Here is a 23,758-nt window from a genome sequence, read left to right as displayed (position 1 = left end):
GAAATATTCACTTTCCTGAATATGTTTCTCCTTAGGCCATAATCAACAATCTCACCAAGTTTTAAAAAATTCCACCTCAAACTTCATCCTGTATCGCATGCAATTTAAACACACATTATGCAAGAGCTAAATATGCCTATTGTAGGTCTTTCTTTAGGCATTAAATGTTATATAAACTATAAATTAGACATTAATTAACGTATTCACATCATAATCAACTCTCGATGTCAACGCTAGCCTGGGATAATTGTTGGATTGTGATTCGATTTGCTGCATAACTTTCCTTCTCGATTTAACGATCAAGTGGATAATCAAGACTATAATTTTGGTCGTACCGACTTTAGTAATGATGACTGAGGCTATGCGGAACTTTCGATCGCTTATTTCTCGGTTCATAGTGGATCAATTTGACTGAAATTTTCAGCAAATTGCCTTTACATTATCTAGTTTTTAACTATTATAGTGAGATTTGCCAATTCGTTATCGAATCTCCCATAATGTATCTTTAAAATAACTCCACAATATGCACTGAATATTTACGATTAAAATTTTTTTTAAATTGGATTGCCTTGTTCCTTAAACACTGATCAACAATCCCAGTGGTTTTTAATAAATTTTATCAATAACTCTGTTCTGTATGGCATTCACAAGTTTTCATAAATCTGAAAGTAAATGGGGAAAAATCTCTGCAATTTTTTTTATGGATACCAGTAGATAGTTTTCTCCAGCTTTTCCCTTAGTTACATGTTACAGTGAACATTTAGCGCAAATGTGAAAATGTAGGCATTTACAAGCATGTGCAATGATTAGAAAACTAAAAGTTTTAAAATGAAAGAAAGTAGAAAGACTCAGACAAAAAGCATCACACCAAACACCAGAAATTTGATTCAGATTACATTTTTTATTGTTTAATATTTGTGTTTCTCCATTACATTTACCATCTATTTCTCTAGACCAGTGATTCTCAACTAGTGTGCTGCAGCAAACAGGTGTGCTGCGGCACACAGGTGGCCGCGCGATCTTCCTACAGTGTGCTGCGAAATTTTGAACGGCACACTAAAAAAATGTGAAAAGCCAGTTGATCCCAATTGAGTATTCACAGGTGTCTACTGCCCATTAGTTGTGTTTTTCCTTATTTAGTTTGAGTAATTCTATGTCTCTATGACTAGTCTGTGTCTACAGTTATATGCTGTCTATGACTTGCCATGTTTTTATTTTTGCAAAATTCAAATATTTTTCATATATATATTTAGCCAGGTGTGCAACTATTTTTTCACGTGTTTCAAGGTGTGCCGTTGCCAAAAAAAGGTTGAGAACCACTGGTCCACTGCTCTAGACAATCAAACCCAAACTGATCAGCAGTGAATATTTACTAGGCTGCTACAATCACTGAGAGGGCGAGTTAATTAACTTTTTTCCTTCTGTAAATTAAATTCTAGAACATTTTTTTAAAGTATTAGAAAAATATAGGTGTTTGAAATATATCTGGATAAAAAATATTTCCTATTCAGTGTAAATGGGTATCTAAAATAGTATGCATGGGCGTAAAATGAATAAAAGGCACCATTCAGATTCTGCTCAACCCAGTTTATGTTACTATGTCTTATGTAAACAATGCATGCGCTATCGAGGCCATGTGATGTGACGTCACACGTAGTAGGCATTTGAACTTATAAAGGTCAGTCATCTTACACAGAGTTAGAAGGCGTTCGCATTACCTAGAGCTGTGAAACAGATTGAATCAAACCTCCTAATCAGCAATAACAAAAAATTCAGAAAAAAATTGAATTTATCATTTAGTTTATGAAATAAGATTTAACTTACGACTTGGTACTGGTGATACACAAATTTTATTGGATGGCAATAAATCCACGGATAAAAACGGTTCTGTCTGAAATTTTTATACAAATAGTTAAATAATTATTTGACTTGTACACAGGAGTAGGGCTAGGGAGGTAGGGGAAGGGGGAATATGGGCATGAGGGTAATATGGTATACAGCTTGTCATATAACATTTCTTTATTTGCCAAGACGTCTACATCCTTTAATCATGTGTTACACATCAAAACAAGTTCACAGCACATTACACAAAAAAGCTCAGTATTCTAAAAATTTCTGTGTTAAAGTTTTTTTGGGGGTTGAAGACTATCAGTCCATTTCATGAAACATTTACCTTGTAAAGAAAATCTCTTCTGAGCATTAAAATAGATTTGTACTGTTAGGCTCTAGCCTGTAGTTACAGGGGGAGAACTCCTGGTCTATTTCTATGAAATTTTGACTTACCTAATCCTTGTCACTTGGGGTACCGTAATATGGGACATGCAAATTGGGGCGATATGAGCCATGGTTCATATTCCGCCCTAACCATCAAAAATAAATTGTCCACAAAATCTTAACAAAAATACTTGTTAATGATTTGTAGAATAATTCATATGCATGTAAGCTAAAATTATTTTTAGCAAATTTATTATATTTGATTTAGAAGCATTATAATGATAATATGGGGGGGGGGGGGATTATGGGGCATAATTTTTTGCTGTGGAATATATTATAGGTATAATGATCCGATAAACTAAACTTATATCTTTCAATTGAAACTGCACTCCAAATTTTTCATTTTGTAAAATGCTGTCAGCTCCTATTACCCCATCCAAGTGGGGTAATATGGGCCATCACCCATTATTTTTCAAGCCCTATAGCAAACAATTAGCAACTCACATTGTCCTTATATTTTATAAATTGAAAGATGAGTTCAGTAGCTTTAATTAGAAAGTTGATTTGTTTATCACATTATACCTATGAAATATTCCACAGCAAAAAATTATGTCCTATAAGCTTATTACCACCCCACCCTTTCATATATCATTTTAAAGTTCTTTGTCAAATCATAGTCCCTATATGATGATGAAGTGGATGATTTTAGGTAAGTTTACAAAATGTTCTCTATTTCTGAATGATTAATAGTTATATGTCAATAGTTTTAATCATTTCATGTAATTAGTCCCATGATTAACTATTCTGGAACTGAGAATGTGTCAAAATATAAACAAGAATATCAGGCAACAAGGCAAGTTCTATCTGAATATACTCCCACAACCAATCATCATAGCTGAAATGCTTTTAAAATTATCTCAATTCTGTTCACACATTTGTTTTTTTGGATAGGGGCCTAAGCAGAACAATATGTGACATGTCACTTGATTCTTTCAATTCAGTAAGTTCTAGACTGATGAGCATCTCATTGTTAAATGCCAACTGGTTCTGGTACATCATTTCCAATACAAGCTTACTACTTATGAATTGTATGCGAACAGTCACGTCAGCTAGTCAGGTGAAAAACAACTGACATTTTTTGTCCAAACCAATATTTTTTGCAAACTCAAAGAGGAAACAATTTGATCTGGAATGATCAAGACTACTTACAACCTACCTCATACATCTTAATTGACCTTCCTCGTGATTTAAGAACCTGAATATTTCTCTGGTTACTATCCTCGTCAACACTTACAGACTCATTCACACTGTAAACGGGTTGAGATGAACATCTGCTATTCCTTGGATTCATTTTTGATGATGCTATGCCAAACATCTCCACATTTTTACCCTTTGTTGCCTGTTGTGTAGTTTTATTCCACGACTTGCTTGACACAGTTGACATATTTTCGGTGGGTTTTTATTAATGACCTAGCTACTAGGCCCTAAATACTATTATTTAATAATGCTGGGAACTTTAGAAAAAATATGTCAGAATGAGTTCCTTAGTTAGAATTCAACTGCATTTCGGACTACAGATAACTATGAATAAACTAGCATCGATGTCTTAATTATAAAGATAACTACCACATCTTCTAGCAGTAGCCTATTATCAAAAAATATTCCACTGCACAAAATAAAATCGTTTGCAAGTTCAAGTTATTATTATTATTATTAGCAAAAGCATATGATTTGTAAGCATTTCGGTTGTTTTACAACATTAACGAGCTTTAATATGCAAAGCTGAAATATGTAATCCACTTCACACACGAGTGCTTCATGGTAACTAAAATATCAGATTAAATATTCACTGATCAAAGGCAAGCTGCACGTATCCATTCTAATCTTGCAGATTCGAGTCAGCCATGTTGTTTACACCGCACTACTCCCAGTAACGGACTAATCCGCAGAACATAGTTTTATTAGTTTCCATACATTTATATAATGTTACTTATGAAATGTGCTAAAATATGTATTTATTTATCTTTGTGACTTTCGGTTTTCTTGAATAGAAATGTATACCCAGAATAATTCTGCAAACAATAAACACAACAAGAATTAGTACACCATCAAGGGAAATAACTCTAATTTTCAAGAAACCGATTCATTGTCAATCGGCTGATCCTAGCCTTATATATATATATAAGGCTCTGAGCTGATCCATACTTTTATGTATGAAAGTGCACTGGGAATACTTTTTTGATATAAAATAAAGAAGAATATTCAAAGCTATAACATAATTTATTTTATCTTTTTGGATCAAATACTGATATGTTGCATTGTTACAATTCAATAAATAATTTTAACAACAATTTTCTCTTATTTATTTTTTTACATTAACAATAAGAAAAAATCAACAAAATGAACAATAAGTTTTGACCACTTGATGATAGGTTATATTTTATATCTGGTTTTAGTTTCAAATTTATTAACAGGAAAATGTAAACCAAATTCCAGAAAAAAGATTCCATAAACATAATTGCTGTGAAATTGGCTAAATATTTCTTCAAACCAACAACAAATTTACAAAACCGTGATCTTAAATATAAATGGTTTTATCTAGTAATATATTTGAAACAAAAACCTGAAACATTATATCTTAATAATATTAAACTATAACAGAGAAATCCTTTGTTTGTTAGCTGCTATGTAATACTTTATAACTTTATAAAGAGTCAGTTGACATAGGAGTGAAGTGTAAATACTATAACACTTATTATTTTACTATAACACTTGATAGTTGTGATGATTATTGTGACTAGAAATCTCCCCTGTTGACATTAACCATAATAATAATCACTGGGATAAGTTTGTAATGATAATAATAATAATAATGACAATAATATCACATGTAATTTTAAATAATCTGTCATTGTGTATATTTTAATCATAGTTAAATAACAGAGTTTTTATATTGAATTATCTAATGTGCTTCATTTTCAATACAAAACCCTCATCCATGTAACAAATGGTTGGCAAAAAAAATGTAAAATTATATACGTGGAAAAAAGATTTAAAGATTCAAACTTATTTAATTTGCAAATTCAACCTCTAATGACAGTTTTCAGATGAATATCAATGAAGAAAAATTGATGGTGAAACTTTAAGAAGTTTGAATATGGCACTTCTCACATAAGTCTGAATACAGGTCAAAGATTATACAAGCAAAAATAGAAATATACACTTATGTAAAGAGTTAAATAAAAATAAAATTAAAGAAAACTTGGATTTGCAAGATCAAAAAAAACAACACAACAAACATAAAACATAAGATCCAGGTCTGGGGCCAAGAAAACCTTCATCTCCCAAACTGATTTTCGATTAAAATCACGATTTTAGTAATTGTCATCAATCAAAACACAGATCACTTTCAGGAAATTATGTTTCCTATACTGCTATAGCCTGGATTCTTTCACGCTGGGTAGTATTCATCCCACCAACCCTTTCATCAACATGGCCAATTTCATCTAACACCTTGAGTTAGGTAGTTACATCCTGTGGTACTGTTTTGTCTGCATATGTCCGAAATGTGTGCCTGGTTGTCAGTCAACGGCATATAATGACTTGTCAAAGATGCCACCTATGCTAACAGTATATAACACCCAAAGTCCAGTATTAAAGATGCATTATGCAAGAGCTAAATCTGCATACTAGGTATTGCAGGTCTTTTTCCTGGCTGCAAATGTTATATAAATTATTATTTAGACATTTATTCACATGCCAAGCCCATAGTCAACACTCTAGACCATCGGATGGTTAGAAATTTTGCGCCAAATAATAATTTAATGTTTAAAAAAATAATCATTATGACTTTATTTATTATCATAGCAATGGTACTTGGCATCAAGACTATTTATGCTATATCTTGTCAAAACTTCAAACACTCATAACTTTGCTAAGAATTTAGTAATTTGATTAAATTTTTTACAATATTCATTATAGTAAATGATGATGCATCTTTAATAATATTTTTATTTATCGATCTACCTATTACTATAGATGTCAAATTAAGAAGTCAAATTGTCAGCTGATACCTTTGGGAGAATATTCCAAGTGATGAATGTAGCCACTTTCAGTTAATGATTTAAGTAATAAGCATATTTACTGATAATTTTGATAATCCTGTTATTCTAGAAGCTTACTGATTATTCATATTATAGTCAAGACCCTGTTTTGAAATTCACGGCAATTTTGGCATTCTCCCACGACCTCACATGGAAATCAGTGTTTTGAAGTCTATTACTATATAAAGTTCCATACAATATAAGGCATTGCATAGTGGCATTCTCCCACGACCTCACATGGCAATCAGTGCTTTGAAGTCTATTACTATATACAGCTCTATACCATATAAGGCATTGCATACTACGAAAGCTATAGTAAAAAGGCTAAATTTGGTGTGAAAACTGCACACACTTCCTGGGTGGGAACAACAAACAAGACCTGATAATACTTGGAAGTCTTCTATGTCTTTTTACAAGTGATTAAAACAGTCTTTTTATAAAGAAGATATTACTTCAGTTTCTATTGAATAACTGAAGACCGGTATTTGTTAACATGAGCTTCATGCTGGTACTTTAATGGAAAATAATGTGCATGGCGTACCTGTTTTTGTGGTAATCATAAATATTATTCAGAATACGATATGCTACATAACAAATTACCAAGGGAATGGAAGCTTATTTACTCCATTTCTTAAAAGTGACCACTTTTTGTGATCCAATTCTGCAGTGTTTAGTTGAACCTAGGTTGAAGAATTAACAACCCAGGTAGAAGTGTTTTGCTGGTCAAGTCTTTTGTGGGACAAAATGACCTTGATGCCTGATAATAGTAGAGGACGATTATTAAATCCTATCATAATTAAATAAATGTACAGAAATCAGGCCTTCAGACAGCACAATACAAACACAGAGAAAATAAATAAATCTACATTAATACATTAAAGGTCTGACAACCAACTCCACCATCAGCTTATAGTGAAACCCTTATATATAACATATAAAGGTTTTGTTATAACGCAAGTGTCATCCGTGTGAAGTACTAGTGTAAAATATATATGTGCTTGCTATAACATGGGTTTAGTTTTATTGTGAACTCTTGAGTATATAATATACGATTCTGACTATAACCGTAATAAATAAAAGTCTCTTTATAAGGTGGTTTGCGGTTACCCAACCACTGCTTTCTTAAGAAGCCAAAATCACCGAGCCTACACCTCTTTCCGCCCATTTTTTTCGGGTCCTATAAATCAATCTTGGCGTGTTTTTTGCAGAACAATTCAAATCATGAGATTGGCAAATTTTTGGGATCCACGTAAATTGAGGCTACCTATGTGACATGATTGACCTGGATAATTAAGGGTGACAGTTACTGAAGTGACTTTTCCATTGATTACTTTATTAGTTCAGTTCTATCCCTTCTTACCCACCCCATAGGTATTATTTTTTGGGAGGCTTAACATGGGTATAATATAAAATGGTCTCGACAAGACCTATTCAGCAAAACATAACAGTATTATAGTATAGTGTATAATATATAATTGTCTCAGTATAGTTAGAGAATACCAACACCAATGTTATAGCAAAACCTTTCTGTATATACTAGTAACCAGTTTCTAAATCTGGGCCCTGTTTCTCGAAATCTTAACTAAAGACAAAATCCAAATTTTAGTAGATACTTCAATTTTGATTGGCTAAGCACTAAAATCAATGTAATATTATACAATCAAATTACTAAAATTTGGATTTTATCTTACTTAAAATTTCGTGAAACAGGCCCCTGGCCACAAGATCATAAAAGTTCTCAAACACTGAAAATTTTTATCATTTCAAAAAAACATATATATCTAAAAAGCACACACAATTGATTTCATGATATATATATACAAAATAAATTGTTCAATTAAATTCATGATATTGCAGCCAGGAAAAACAAAAGAAAGAAACATAAAATAAAATAAAATCAGTTCGTTGCTTAATTAATAATGCACTTTCATATTTTGATTATTTTGACTACAGACATAAAGCAAGCAATTAATTGAAAGACATATAGAAATAGAAGATATTAACTAATGATATATTGATATATTACACTTCTGTGTTAGCCAATATCAACATATATTATCATACAGTAAAATAACCATTCCTGGCGGCATGAAATTAATGCTATTGGGTCAATCCGTGTCAAATCACCCAATCAAGTAAACCATATGCGATTTGATTTTGCTGAAATTTGGTTTTAAATACATGTAATATAATATATATATATTATGCCTATTTTGGTTGAGAAGGCTGATATTACAAATTTTAGCATGATCAGACTACGGTTTCTTAGATAAAGGCTCATTCACTCGGTCAAAATTGCTAAAATGGGTATATCCGAAAAGGTAATTCTACAAGGATTCCAAATCTACCAGTATGTTTTAAAGACGGTTGACTGCTTGACCTTGTTTGACATTGTGTAGAAAACATATGTAGGGCTAATTTTTTAATGAAAAGTCATGTCCAGGTCATGTAGGCGACGAAGTTAAGCAGTCATCACTCCTAAGTCAAAATGTATGGCATATTTTGAATCCTTGTAGAATTACCCATTTTACCAATTTTGACCAACAGGGAATGTTGGACTGATCTAGTTAAAATTCAGATCATTAGTCTTTTCAGTCAAAATGCATTTTTTGGTGTGGTTTGTCATGGAATGACCCTATTGTCCGACTGCAAATTGTAGCTGTATGGCTCAAATAATGTTAACATATTACAAGGTTTAAAAAAGAATGTCAGTTATGTTTTGCCGGACCAAGAAGTCACCTCACACTCAGTTTACATAAACAAGTTGTCAGTATGTTCCTGGCTTGCACTAAGTGCCTTTTTTCACCTAGAATCAGATGTCAGAGCTTATTTCTGGCCATTTTGCTTAAACTTCATATAAATAAATATCAGTGGACGCCATACTACCACAGCAGTCTCTCAGAAAAGGTTCATGAAAGCAGAAGAAAATATTTACTGAAAATGAACTGACGGATACAATTCAGACAAAATGGGCAGTTTTTATGTAAACTGATGGGAGTGTGATGTGATTTCTCAGTCCAGCAAAAGATAATTTGACATTCTTTTTTAAAACTTGTACTATAAGTTAACACTATTTGAGTAGTCGGCCTGAAATTTGGAGGGCAGTTGTCACACATGTATGACATGTGAAATATGAATGATATAGGTACAATATTTTATGAATTATTTCATTTTGAATAGTGTAATCGTGTTTTCTGGGCCACCCGAAATAATAAGCAATAATTTCTTGTTTTACAGTAGATCATGTATGTGTTACCATAGTTACATAGTATATCAACAAATGACTAGTCATTTTAAATATAATTTGTTGGAAATTATTTATAGAGACAGTGTCAATACAACAATTGGAAGAGGAATATAATGCTTTTAAAAACCTCATCAAACTAATAACATTTGATTGTTTTGAGACTTACATATGGGTCTTTTTCTGCTTAGACTTCTAATGAAGGTGCCTATGGAAAAATACTGTTGTTTTGGACTCAACAATTATAACGTTCAACATCTAGCGTCATATGCAGGAGGTAAATTCACATCACATTGTAATTTCGTTAACAACGTAAATACAGTGAAGCTAAACTTTGATTCGAACTAATTCAAAAAAATATCCCTTCGCTGGGTCATCGTCTGCTTCAGGTATGTCTTATCATGTGACCATAAAATAAACATCTCTCTGTGACATATTTCACAGCTAGTAGATGGCGTTACAATCGGGATACACTTGCACTTCATAAAATAAACGAGGGACTTGAATTTCCAATATTCCCAAAGCTAATAAAATTTACACAGACAATTTAAAACAATACATCTAATTACATTTTCAGAATTTGTTATTTATTTCCATTTCACCAAACTGGGATTAAGATGAAACATTTTGTTTTGATTTTTCAAAGAAAGATTGTGGCTAAAATGACAATAATACAACATAAATATTAGGGGCACAAAAATTTACGAATGAAAATTCTCCAATTGAGATTACTCACTATTTGGTTTAGAAATGCAAACTTAGTAAACGGAATCTTAGATTCTCTGTGCTCAACATGGTCCAGTTATTAAAATGTTAAGTACAAAATGTCCCCAAAACGTAACACAACCAGTGAGTTATATCTGAAATGCGCAAATATCAAAAGAGACCGAGATCTTTGGGATATAAAGATATGTTTTAAGTTTCATGAAAATTGGATAAAAATTGTGACCTCCACAACTTTTGTATTACATATTTTTTACACGAAGAGCGGCCATTTTGTTGGGCAGTTTCATTTCAATTTTCCCGAAATTTTATTTTTTCTAACGTTCGGATATGTGCGATTATCAATAGGAACCAAGATCTTAGTGTGTAATGGTGATATATTCACACGTTCTTTTTAAATCCGATAAAAATTGTGACCTCTAAAGGGACCACAAGCTAAAAACGTGATGTTTTGTAAAAGAAGTTACGATCCGATATGCGCGAATATCGATAGGAACCAAGATCTTTGGGTTATAAACATGTATTTCAAGTTTCATCAAAATTGGGTGAAAATTGTGACCTCTAGAGAGTCCACAACCTTGATATACCATATTTTTAGACTGTTTGCGAACGAGGGGCGGCAATTTTGTCTAGCAGTTTTTGTCTGATTTTCACGAAATTCAAACTCAACCGTCATTAAGGATTAACGGTGATATATTCAAACGTTTTTTTAAATCGGAATAAAATTGTGACTTCCATAGGGTCAACAAGCTTAAAACACGATTTTCATACAATCACAAAGTTACGATCTGATATGAGCGAATATTGAAAAGAACCAAGATCTTTGTGATATAAGCATAAATTTAAAGTTGCATCAAAATTGGAAAAAAATTGTGGCCTCTAAGAGGGTTTACAACCTTGATATACCACATATTTACAGCATTTGTGTTATACAAGGGACGGCCATTTTGTCCGTCAGTTTTGGTGTAATAGTGATATATTCACACGTTTTTTTTAAATCGGATAATAATTGTACATATTACATGATCAATTACTTTTTTCAACAATTGGTGATCAGAAAATGGGTGTTTTTGTTGCTCTGAGCAATGATGTGTATGAATTGTCAATTGGACCCCTCATTAAAAGAATGACCCATATGGTTTTTTTATAGTTATGCCAGAGAGGTGGGTTATTTTCCCAGATTTTGTTTGAAATTCCATGTTAGTCATTTTTACAGGATTTTTTTTAACTTGTAACAATTTCCACAGCACTTGTTGTTCATGACCTAATTGAGTAAAACTAATTAATTCTTGTACTACAAAGATTAATTTCTCATAAAATAAACATTTGACACTGTCTCTAAAAATATTATATTTAAAAACAATTTGTGTATATAAAAGATATTGAACATTTAATATGTCATTTAAAAATACGATCAAAACAGCCAGGATACTCGAGATTTATGGCCGCGATTTTCTTTCAACGAATTCAGCTCGGACGGCAAACTCTGCTTTCTTTCCTCTTTTTGCTTTGTAAGAACAGGTTTTATAGTCTCTATTATAATATCAGATGTTCCATTACTTAATGGCCGATTGTGTTTTTTCTGTTTGCCACTAGTTCGGATACCAACAGAGGATTTGTTAGTGGAGTAATACTTTTGGGATTCAACTTGCTGAATGCTGTTTCCATTCTCTTTGCAGCTCTCAATGAAAGGATGGGGACTACATTGAGCTGGTAGACTGACTGTGCTAGAACTAGATGATACTGGTCCAGGATCTACTTCTTGTATTCCCAACCCAGTTAAAGTATTAACAGCATCTGCTCCAAACAATATTCCTGCCTCACGACTAATCTCCACAGGCGATGATTGATCCTTTTGTTTGCTCTTCTCGTGTAAAAAAGTTGTGGATTTTGATTCAACACTTTTGAATTTTTTCTTCTTTTTGCGACGGACTCCTTCCTTCAACTTAAATATAAAATTAAATAATTCAGATTCACCAAGAACAATAATTTCTTTTTTAAATATGTGAAGCGATGTTTCCTAAGAATAAACATACTCTGTCTTGTGCATGTAGATGGATCGGTGGTATGGACCATGATTTAAGAAGCCAAAGTTTTCATGTAGAAAATAACCCTGATGTCAAAAGCCAACAGTGGAGACAAAAGTACAACACAATCTTAACTAAAATTGCAGGAAGTCTGCACTCTTAACTGATATTGCAGGAAGTCTGCAAAGCTTATGCTAAATTTTCCCAAAAAATATTCTGCTCTTAATTAATTTTTTTTTCTTTTTTGATCTTGGAATAAGGAATTACATCACTCAAAACCCTTTCTCGTTAGGTATACAAACTCATACATTTATTACATAAAACATCTTTAAACACATACAAGCTTATTTTTTTACTTGATAATGTTGTCCTCCGTGTGTTTTGAAATGTAGTATGTATTTAATCAGAATGCAGTGGGTTAAAAGATAGCATTGATGTTTTAATTTATGTGGGAGATTCATATTATAAAGATAATTACCAAATGTGTCTCAGGATGTGATGTTATATTAGTGGAATTAACCAGGCACGGATCAACTGAAAACATACAAAGTATCACATTTAAGGAGCAATTAATGAATCAATAAAGTTACTGCAAATCAAAGGGAAGTACATGAATTTATACTACTACAGACATATATAAATGTGACCTTTGTATTCTAATTTTTTCTAAGAGGATGAATAAATCGCCAACATGTCAGTAAATGATGGACATACAAAGATAGAACAAGCTAACAGTGAGGCTGATGTACGCCACGCCACCGCAATCCCAAAATAAATAGATGACACATATTAATTAATTGCACATTTATCTTTTTGTAAAGTATCAAGAAATCAAACTGATTATCTATACTTAGTATAACAAAGCAGAAAATGTTCACAATCAAACTTGGTCAAAGTTCGGAGTACCTGGTAGTGAAATTATACACTAAGTTTCATCACTGTCTATCAGTTAGAATCAAAGCATTGACCAATGAAATTGCTTAGCTCTGCTGAGCTTTAGTGGAAAATGTTAATCATTGAACTCAGTCAAGACATTCACCTAATGAACATCTACATCAAGTTTAAACATCCTACCTCAATTAAAAGCAGAGTTGTTATGTTCCAAAGTCTTGACCAATCAACTTACTTATCCTAGATGTAGGAAGTCCGTCAGATTTAACTAGATAAATGGGTGTACTGATAGAATATTTTTTCAGTGATACGCCGATACTCCAGTCCGATGCCAATAGTTCTATGTATGTGATCCTCGTTTTTCAATTGTTGCACAAAGAAAGTAGTCTAGGGCATATAATACCATATTACCCTATGGCTAGGTAAACTTATTGAAATTAATAGTTTTTCTCAGATATATTTTCGCAGATGAAGCGTGAACATCAATAAATGAAGTGAAAAGTTATCGAGAATCCAATTCAAAGCACTGTTGGAGTGGTGATAAGACATTGTAGGCCTACGCTGTTTTTAGTGCCTATTTGTCATTCTTCGTGGCTAGAAATGGTAGAATGGTCCGAACCATTATCGTCACCGTTGTTGCTCGCCTTTCTAATTGGCTCATACTGATTAGGAAGAATAGTCGGGGTGAAATAAATGTCTGACAAGTTGTCACTTTCTGCCGATGCCATATTGAAATATACAGTGACTGCTACATGAGAGTCACCTCTTATGTCATGTCACATGATTTAGCTTCAGCTCATTAATTGTCCGGTGTTTCCGTAATTGCGGAAATCTGAAAGTGTTTTTTTAATGTTATTTATACTTTTACTATAGCATTCTCCTTTGATTTAAGAAATAAAACCAACAGAAATCGGTTGATTGATCTGGCACTTTTGTTCGCTAATGCCGTTACCAGGTATGATGGGTCTGCGAGTTGATTTGCTACCGCCTAATGACGGGTGCGAACTGATTCGTGCTCATCAAAAATGGGATTAAATGCATATTGTCAAGCAGTGCCTCCCTTTAGGACTAACAATAACATAGATGTTGATCTTATTCTGCTATGTGCTCTTCTTCAAGTCCAAGGTGTGTGAGGGTGTGGCCTATGGGTCTAGTGCTGTTTTTCAATAAACTGTTGATCCCAGGTTTGTATGTGACAAGTTGTGTTGCCTCCCTAATAGTATGCTATATTTCTGGTTTCCTGCATGCAAATGAATTATTAAATTATGTGCATGTCTACGTTTACATGGGTGGGCCTTGGCTTTACATCCCATCCAAATGAATAGGCACACTAAAGGTGAACCAGACATAAAAAATTGAGCCCTACCTAATGTTGTTTCACTAGCATTTTTACGTATAGTGGAAGCTGGTCGATTGTGACTCATAGCTCCCATGTCCACAGAGTTTCTTCTCTGCAACATGGTTGGATTAGGTTGTTTTGGCATCGTTTCAAGAAGTTGTTTTAATTCTGGACTAATAGTAACTGGTCGTCCCCTTAACAAACATACGACACATACGATCATCAATATAACAAACTCCACAGATGTCCAGACCATTTGACGATCAGAGATCTGTAACAAAGAAAATATTATATTACAGAACTAGTTTAAACAAGCCAACAGTGAGGCAGATGTCCCCTGCCGAAATTCCAAAATAAATAGATGACACATTAATCAATCACACATTTATTTTTTTTCAAACGTATCGAGCAATCAAACTATACACTAAGTTTCATCACTCTCTATCAGATAGAATCAAGGTTATCTTGTCCCAAAGCATCGGCCAATGAAATTGATTAGTTCTGCTTAGCTTTAGCGCGAAATGTTAATCATTGAACTCAGTCAAGACATTCACCTAATGAACATCTACATCAAGTTTAACCATTCTACCTTAATTAAAAGCAGAGTTGTTATCTCTGCTTACCCTAAGCAGAAAATGCTCATCTTCGAACTCCATCAAGGCATTGACCTAATAAACACATACACCAAGTTTGAAGATTCTAGCTCAATTAGAAAGAGAGTTCTTGTGTCCCAAAAAGTGTGACGGACTGACAGACAGAAAAACCCATTTTAATAGTCCCCTGCTTTCTTCGGAGGGGGGGGGGGGGGGGTGGGACAATAACATAATTCGTGAACATATAGGCTAACAATAGACACACATACAGAATACTTTAATATAAATATATATCATTACCTTATTAGTCAAGGCCTCCATGTTTTTCGCCAGGTTATCAACAATTGACGTTAAATTATCGATCCTAGATTCTAAAATATCCAACTGTCTTTGTTGTTGGATATCCTGTACAGTGGGGAAAAAAAGAATCAAAATCACTGCATAATATACATTTAGAATTTATATATTGTAGCCTACAATATAAATTTACATAATGAAGTATAGTAAGATGTAGCTTACAGTAAGAATTTACTGTAAGATGCTGGCTCGCTAGCCTGGAGGTCGGGTGATCGATCCCTGCATTGGCCGAGAAAGTTCATCCAGATTTACTGGTGTGGTTCTTCCTTGTCAGTGATGCAGGACGGAGAGCCTGACAAGGACAGCTGTCTAGTCTTTCGGATTGGACGAAAAAAACGAGGTCCCATGTACACGTAAAAGATCCCTTGACAGTTGGAATTCGATTTAAGAGTAGGTCGTAGTGCCGCTGTCTGGGCAAAATTTCCCTCCTAGCACATTGTATGGCATATGCCTGTCTTCATTAGCCCAGTTCGGAGCAGAACAGTAGAATGTTAAACCCCATTTCATTTCATTTCATATATATTGCAGCCTACAGTAAGATTTCATATATTGTAGAATACAGTTAGAATTTTCATTGTAGGGTACAGTCAGATTTTATATTGTAACATAAAGTAGTAATGTGGTGATGTATACCGTCGTCTAGAGTTAGAATTTACATATACTGGTGTGTAGTATATAGTAATAATAAAATCACAAGGGATTGTCACTATACTTTTGAGTTAAAATGTTGTATATCACAGTTAGAGAAAACATCATCAACATTAAATATCTTACATGTATTTCCGACTCTCTGGTAGAATTATTCAACCTGGCGATTGTTTTATTCATCAATTTCATGATTTCTTCATTCTGTTTCTTGAATCTCTGACTTAATTCTTCTAGAAACCTAAAATTATAATAAAAGACATTTAATGTCTTGCCAACACAATATTTCAATCATTTTGAGACTACATCTTAGTGTGTAACAGTGATATATTCACACGTTTTTTTTTTTAAATCGAATAAAAATTGTGACCTCTACAGGGACCACAAGCTAAATCAAGGGCCATAATTCAGGAAGTTACAATCCGATATGTGCGAATATCAAAAAGAACCAAGATCTTTGGATTATAAACATATATTTCAAGTTTCATCAAAATCAGATAAAAATTGTTACCTCTAGAGGGTCCACAACCTTGATATACCATATTTTTACACTATTTGTGTAAGAGGGGCGGCCATTTTATCCGGCAGCTTTGGTCCAATTTTCACGAAATTCGAACTCAAGCGTCAATACGGTGATATATTTGAACTTTATTTTGAATCGTACATGTATAATAATTGTGACCTCTAGAGGGACCACAAGCTAAAAACGCAATTTTTCGTACAATCAGGGGCCATATTTCAGGAAGTAACAATCTGATATGCGCGAATATCGAAAGGAACCAAGATATTTTGGTTATAAACATGCATTTCAAGTTTCATCAAAATCGGACCAAAATTGTGACCTCTAGGGGGTCCACAGCCTTGATATACCAGATGTTTACACTATTTGCGTACAAGGGGAGGCCATTTTATCTGGCAGTTTTGGTCCTATTTTCATGAAATTCGAACTCAACCAACATTATGGTGTAACTGTGATATATTCGAACCTTTTTCTTAAATTGGATAATAATTGTGACCTCTAGAGGGATCACATGCTAAAAATTGTTACCTCTACAGGGACCACCCTCTACAGGGACCACAAGCTAAAATCGTGATTTTTTTGTAAATCAAGGGCCATAATTCATGAAGTTACAATCCGATATGCGCAAAGATCGAAAGTAATCAAGATTTTTGGGTTATAAACATGCATTTCAAGTTTCATCAAAATCTTATGAAAATTCTGACCTCTACATGTAGAGTGTCCACAAGCTAAAAACGTGATTTTCGTACAATTAGGGGCCATAATCCATGAAGTTATGATCCGATAAATGCCAATATCGAAAGGAACCAACATCTTTGGGAGATAGACCTATATTTCAAGCTTTGTCAAAATAGGATAAAAATTGTGACCTGTATAGTGTCCACAAACAATTGTGGAGAGAGAGAGAGAGTTCAAACATCCACTCGACACTAACTAGGTCATTTCCGGACTAACATATGGTTCAAATTAATTTCAATAATTCGCTTGCGCGTCGGAGAATTTATATTTACCTAGATATATGAACATATGAACATAACCAAACCACGTGCCACATGATTTTCATTTCAACATACAACTTACCTGCTACTCAGTGACACATTCAACTCTAAAGCTTTAATTCGATTGGTTAATCTCATAATGGCTGTTTCTCTTTTCGCTATTGAGCCTAGCGGTACTTTCACCAAGTCTAGATCTTTGGGTTTTTTCAATTCTTTGTCTGTTACTTCCAGCACTTTTTCACCTACTCCTACCACTGGTTTAACAATCGGGGTTGCTGGCTCAACAACCTTGTGACTGGACATAACAGTCTCTGTTTTAGATACTTCTATTGTTGGTGATATTGCATCTGGAAAGAGCTGACTAGTTGTGGGCTCTAAAATATCACTGGTTGCTTTAGACTCCATTTTTGTTTGTTCCACAATGTCCAAACCTTCCAAGGTAGTTTTAGTGATATCCAAAACTTTTGTCTTTGTCTCAGTTTCTTCAACTTTCTGTGCTCCGATATCTGTGCTACTTGGTTCTAGAGTAATTGGAGTTGTTTCCCCTTGGTCAGATGTCTGAGATACAGATAGATCAAGACTTGTATGATCATTCACCACAGGACTTTCAGAATGTGTAGCAATATCCTCAGTTAGAATAGAGGAAGGTGTTTTATCTGATGGCCGACTTGATTCAATTGATGACATAGTTTGTGTAGAACCATCTTCCGCTGCAACAGTTTGCATGGATTCGAAAAGTTCTGATTGTGATTCTGGTGTTTCGACAAACCTATCCAAATTCGATTCGATTGACCCCTCTTTCAAACTAGTGACAATTCGTTCAAAAGGTTTATCTGTGGTAACCATGTCAACCTGTGTTGTCTGTTCATCTGATAGAGAACTTACGATATTATCATCTTTCAAACAGACTGGTGTAGCAGATGATCTCAGCATTAGCATTGTGTTGATATAAGAACAAAGCAGTTTATGCGATGAAGTAGTTGGTGTAACATTAAAGCATTGATGTATGTCTAACATGACATTATCTATATGACTACTTGGTATCTGTTCGTCATCATCCAACTTGGTTACAATTGGCACGTCAACAGTCTCCGAACCTGTGGCAACTAAACATAATAACACTAAATTACACATAACTGATAAAAAAATACTGACCAAGAAATTAAAATTCAGAAAATGGAATGATTCAAATCATTTTTCAGTATAATCTTAATTACTGAACGGCATTAAATTGAAAGTTTGTAATCACTCAATTAGCGATCATTAGTGTAAATACAGGAATATCACAGGACAAAGCAAGAACCAATGAATGGGAAAATATCTTCACCAATCACTATATCCATTACTAGGACTAAAGAAACAGAAATTTATACATTTGGTTTGTTCTTTAAATATCTGACTGGCAAAAGGTCTGAACCCTGTACATTTTGTTATGAGTGGAAATTATATTAGCTTACACAGATATGACAACATCCTTTGATGTTGGCATACCATTATTTCAAATAATGGTATGGGCAACATGCAACCGTACATTACATAATAATAGATAGAATATTGGACTCGCTTGACGATTTCATTGAAATGCACATGCAGGGTAATGTCTGTATTTTAAGTTGTTTAATAGTCTCAAGCAAAACATTGCATAATATATTTAAACAGTATTGTAACATGGATGGAAAATCTTCCTTTGTTCTTTTTGTTTAATAAGCAGATTGTTTTTCTTCTGGTAGAGTGGTTGGAACTCAACCGTGCAATAACTAGACATTTTCAATGTTATTGCACACTGCTTGTTTACGGCAGTTTTAGTAGAAATCATAGAGAGAAGTGAAGTGGGTTTTCTGAGCAATAACATCGAGCATGTTGAGTAGGTGTCAACGATACAAGTCATTTATATCCTACGGCCTCTTTGATGAAACCTGTTAACTCATGTGAACCATGCTATAAATATATTACTTAAAGCTACATTATGTAACATTTAGATAAGAGCTGACCATTCTTGCTATAATAGCTCAAACATAAATAATGTAGAATGAAAATATTGAAAATTTCATTCAAATCAATTCATTCTGAGCCAAGATATCACTGTTGTAGTATTGACAAGATGTGTGCATTGTGGTAACCAGGGCACTGGTATATTCGAGACTTGCTTTCCCATTTTTAAATTAAATTTTTAAATGGAGAACCGCTCTAATCTAGTTAAAATCTCGAGTATTCGATGCCATCAAGAGTTAATTATGGTCTTGTTTTGGTAATAAATGTCTAATTAATAGTTTATATAACATTTCAGGCTGAAAGATCTGCAATAGGTAGATTTAGCTCTTGCATAATGTATGTTTAATGTCTAGCTCACGTCAATTAAGCCACAGAGCATGTCGGCAAATTCTACAATAAACAAGACAACAGTGAAGCTGATATCACCGACCTCTACCCAAAAATATATCAATGACAACCATGACAATTCAAACTGCTTATCATCAAAGTATAAGATTTAAACAATAAAACAAAAGTAATGTCTTCAGAATACATTTTATATAATAACAACCTATTATATACTCTTCAAAAAAAGTAGGGGATATTCAGAAACAATTCCAAACTGCAGAAATGGATAAATAAACCAGCACGCTGCTGTTTTCATCAACCCTTCCTTGAAGTGTCAGATTTGACAATGAACCCTCCCACGTGTATGGCGCTATTGTGTGTCGCATGTGCAGCTCAGTGGTTCTGTTGGAGCGATAAGTTTTTCATCTGTGAACATACTCTCAAAGCATGTCAAATGTCCATGACTATTTATCATATCGCAACCTGCATAGATATTTGCATTTCAATATCCCCTACATTTTGTGAAGAGTATATAATAGATAAGCCTATCTGGTCTAATCAACAAATATGAAATGTCTATAAAGAGAAGACAGAATATGTCTTGTTGTTTTCTTTAAATGGCCTTTTAATACCTGTTGTTTCTTTTATAGTAGGTGTAGGAACTAAAACAGTTGGTAATTCATCTTCACTCCCCGACAAACTACAATAAAATTACTACAATAAATTACATACATCACATAGAAATAAAACTACCACTAATTTTAAACCATTTTAATACCAATTAAAACCGAATTTACTTCAATTTTGAACTATGACAATTATTTTCTTGGTAATTTAAATATATTCCTGAAAACAAAGCAATATCATTTTATCCACATTGCCTGAGGAATATCTTTTTTAATAAGACATCATCACTATCAATAAGAAAATAAATGTAATTAAAGACATTGACCCCTGGATCCATTTACTTGATTTGATATATACTTTTGTTATTTACTATTGTCGGGGGGTTGGATGGCTGAATGGTTAGCGTGCACGCGCTGTATCATAAAGTCTGTCATTGAGTCGACTGGCGTGGTTTCGAATCCCTGGTTGTACGTGACAAGGAGTAGGGTCGCCTGTCCAACCTCGTGGGTTTTCTCCGGTTCCCCGGTTTCCTCCCACTGCTAAAGACCCCTACGTGCAAGCGAATTATTGAAATAAAATTAAAAACCATATGTAAGTCCCGAAATGACCTAGTTTGTGTCGAGTGGACGTTAAACCCCATTTCTCTCTCTCTCTATTTACTATTGTCAATAAATATCTACAGGTTTATTGTGTTTCTTGTCCTTGGGTTTGTCTTATGGGTGTTTGTTTATGTGTGGTGCTGTCCTCCTGCACTTTCTATTAAAGTAAAGCATCTACTAATTTACTTGAAAACCTCTATAAGTAGTATAAGCTGTTTTGTTACCTACTCACATTAAATCTTACAACACTATCTGTTAATTAGGCTAGTCATCTTCTTGAGGGCGTTGACTAGTCTAAGATACGCACTAACTTTTCAACACCAATCTCATTTACACTTTCAACACTTTGTAAAATAAGCCAGAGGACACATAATTCAGTCCGACTATTTGTTGTGTAATAATGGAGACACAAGCGGAAAGAAAAAAACTATTTATAGCAAACAAGTAAGTTTCCTTGACCCAGATCAGTTCTTGAATAAATTATGTTGTACACACTGTTCACGTCATCCGCAGTAAACAATCATGGCCGCCTCCAGCAGCAGTTTCACTCTGGATCATTGACGTCTATCTATATATATGACGTTAGAAGGAATTTGCTCCAAGACGCGATTATCCAGGTCTACCATTTACCACCACTGGAATACGGCTGAATTTCATTTTTTGATGGTCGGAGACTACCATTTTTCAATGTATAAGATAGGTTGCCAGGCAACGAAACCTACGCCCACAGCAGCTAAATCGTCCGAGCAGTCGGTTGTTGTTGCATATTTATTCTTTTGCAGGTAATGGGGGCATTTACAAGACAATTTCATACAGATCAGATTACAATTTCCATCATTTGAGGGTTCACAAGGGTGTACATACTGAAACAAGAGCATTAATTCTAGAAGCAATTAACGAAAATTGCAGAAATTCAATAGGTTTCTTTGCTTCACTAATTTAAATGATGCATATAGAGTTCATACAGATCGGATGATAACTTTTGGTGTTAGAGCGTTTCCAATGTTAAATAAAGTGAAACAAGGGCTACAACTTGAGAAGTTATAAACGGAAATTGCTGAAATTCATACTGATCTGAGATAATTTATATCGTTAAAGCATTCACAAGGTTCAACAAAGGCTTCTTCGTTTCAGTAATTTAAATGATACATATAAATTTCACACATATCGGATGATAACTTTCATCAATCGAGCATTAACAAGGTTTAACAAAGTGAAACAAGGGCCATAACTCTAGACATAATTAATGGAAATTGCTGAAATTCAACAGGCTTCTTCATTCACTAATTTAAAGGAGCTAAATCGCTAATATTTGGGACCTAGAAATTGACACAAATGGGTCGCAACGCATACAATAATGTAATACGAATGTATATAATCTGATTTACATTCAATCGTTTCTGTTCCTAATCAGTTATGTTCGGCGAAATACGACAGAAGTCTCAATTGAATGACAACCTTTAGCGTACGGTTATTCCAGTCTACACCGATGGTATCTATTGCGCATGTTTCCTGATAAGAATATTACGTCACCGTTTGACATCACTTGTGGAATATGTCTTGCCTCGTTCTTTGAGCCCCTTGATCCAAATGGCACTGACGTGCATTATGGTACACGATTCGTAAAATGTTTATTTTGTCTTTAATATTGGACATCAGAAGCCCATCTTTTCCCTGTAAGATCACAAGACCAATGTTGATTTGAATTGACAAATAATTCGTGTTTTCAATGTCGAAGATTTTTGATGATAATGAGTTAGAGACTTAGCTACTTTTAGTGATGCATGTAAATTTCACACAGATAAGATGATAACTTTTGGAGTTAAGAGCATTCACAAGGTTGAAACAAGGGCTACAATTTGAGAAGTTATAAATGGAAATTGCTGAAATTCACTAATCTAAATGATACATATAAATTTCATACAGATCGGATGATAACTTTTGTGGTTAGGGTGTTCACAAGGTGCAACAAAGTGAAACAAGGGCCATAACTCCAGAAGAAATTAACGAAAAATATTCAAATTAAATTTGCTTTATCATCTCAATAAAGTAGACAACATAATATATCAATTTTAAAACAATCAGATTATAAATGTAGTCTGTAGAGTGTTCACAAGAAGTTATAGATGACGGACGGAATGGGCGACGGCAATAAACGACCACATTTCCATATAAAAATTATTTTGAGAGCGCAGGAGTAGTGCACTGACGTAAATATTTACTGCTTGCATCCAAATTGTTGTATTTTAAAACTTGTTGAGGATGTATTCAAAGAATTTACCGGAAATCACAAAAATCTTTTATGAAGGTAACTAATCAACAAAGATTTTAAAATACTTTGAGTTGATATTTTATGACATTTTTGGTGTCAAAATGTAGCTGATAACCTCTACTTTTGATCCGCAGGGCAGATTATCGATATCTCTTTTTAGCATATATACTAATAGAATTTCCAAGAAAACGCATCGTTTTTTGGTGTTTCCATGGATACCAGACCACCCACAGCATATAGCCAAAAGTTGTTCCGTAGCTTTTTTGGAATTGCAGTTAGCATTGTTC

General features: G+C 33.8%; 2 protein-coding genes across 3 annotated transcripts in view; both read right to left on the bottom strand.

Moving 5' to 3' along the window:
* Positions 1-4,111, bottom strand: part of LOC126831043 (uncharacterized) — a 30,384-nt gene extending 26,273 nt beyond the window's left edge. The window contains exons 1-2 of the mRNA XM_050561645.2: positions 3,431-4,111; positions 1,825-1,891 (exon numbers count right to left, since the gene is read on the bottom strand). Of these exons, the coding sequence (XP_050417602.1) occupies positions 1,825-1,891; positions 3,431-3,658 (295 nt within the window). The 5' untranslated portion in view covers positions 3,659-4,111. The remainder of the gene's footprint in view (positions 1-1,824; positions 1,892-3,430) is intronic.
* A 370-nt stretch (positions 4,112-4,481) lies between these two features.
* LOC126831118 (SUN domain-containing ossification factor) overlaps positions 4,482-23,758 on the bottom strand; it is an 83,268-nt gene continuing 63,991 nt past the window's right edge. For both annotated transcript variants that reach the window (XM_050561756.2, XM_050561762.2), the window contains exons 11-17: positions 20,606-20,673; positions 17,737-18,760; positions 16,266-16,377; positions 15,435-15,539; positions 14,569-14,812; positions 12,790-12,845; positions 4,482-12,229 (exon numbers count right to left, since the gene is read on the bottom strand). In XM_050561756.2, the coding sequence (XP_050417713.1) occupies positions 11,699-12,229; positions 12,790-12,845; positions 14,569-14,812; positions 15,435-15,539; positions 16,266-16,377; positions 17,737-18,760; positions 20,606-20,673 (2,140 nt within the window). In that variant the 3' untranslated portion in view covers positions 4,482-11,698. The remainder of the gene's footprint in view (positions 12,230-12,789; positions 12,846-14,568; positions 14,813-15,434; positions 15,540-16,265; positions 16,378-17,736; positions 18,761-20,605; positions 20,674-23,758) is intronic.

The sequence above is a fragment of the Patella vulgata genome, chromosome 1, assembly GCF_932274485.2.
Source record: "Patella vulgata chromosome 1, xgPatVulg1.2, whole genome shotgun sequence".
Taxonomy (NCBI): Eukaryota; Metazoa; Mollusca; class Gastropoda; family Patellidae; genus Patella; species Patella vulgata.
This window is presented reverse-complemented; position numbering and strand designations above follow the sequence as displayed.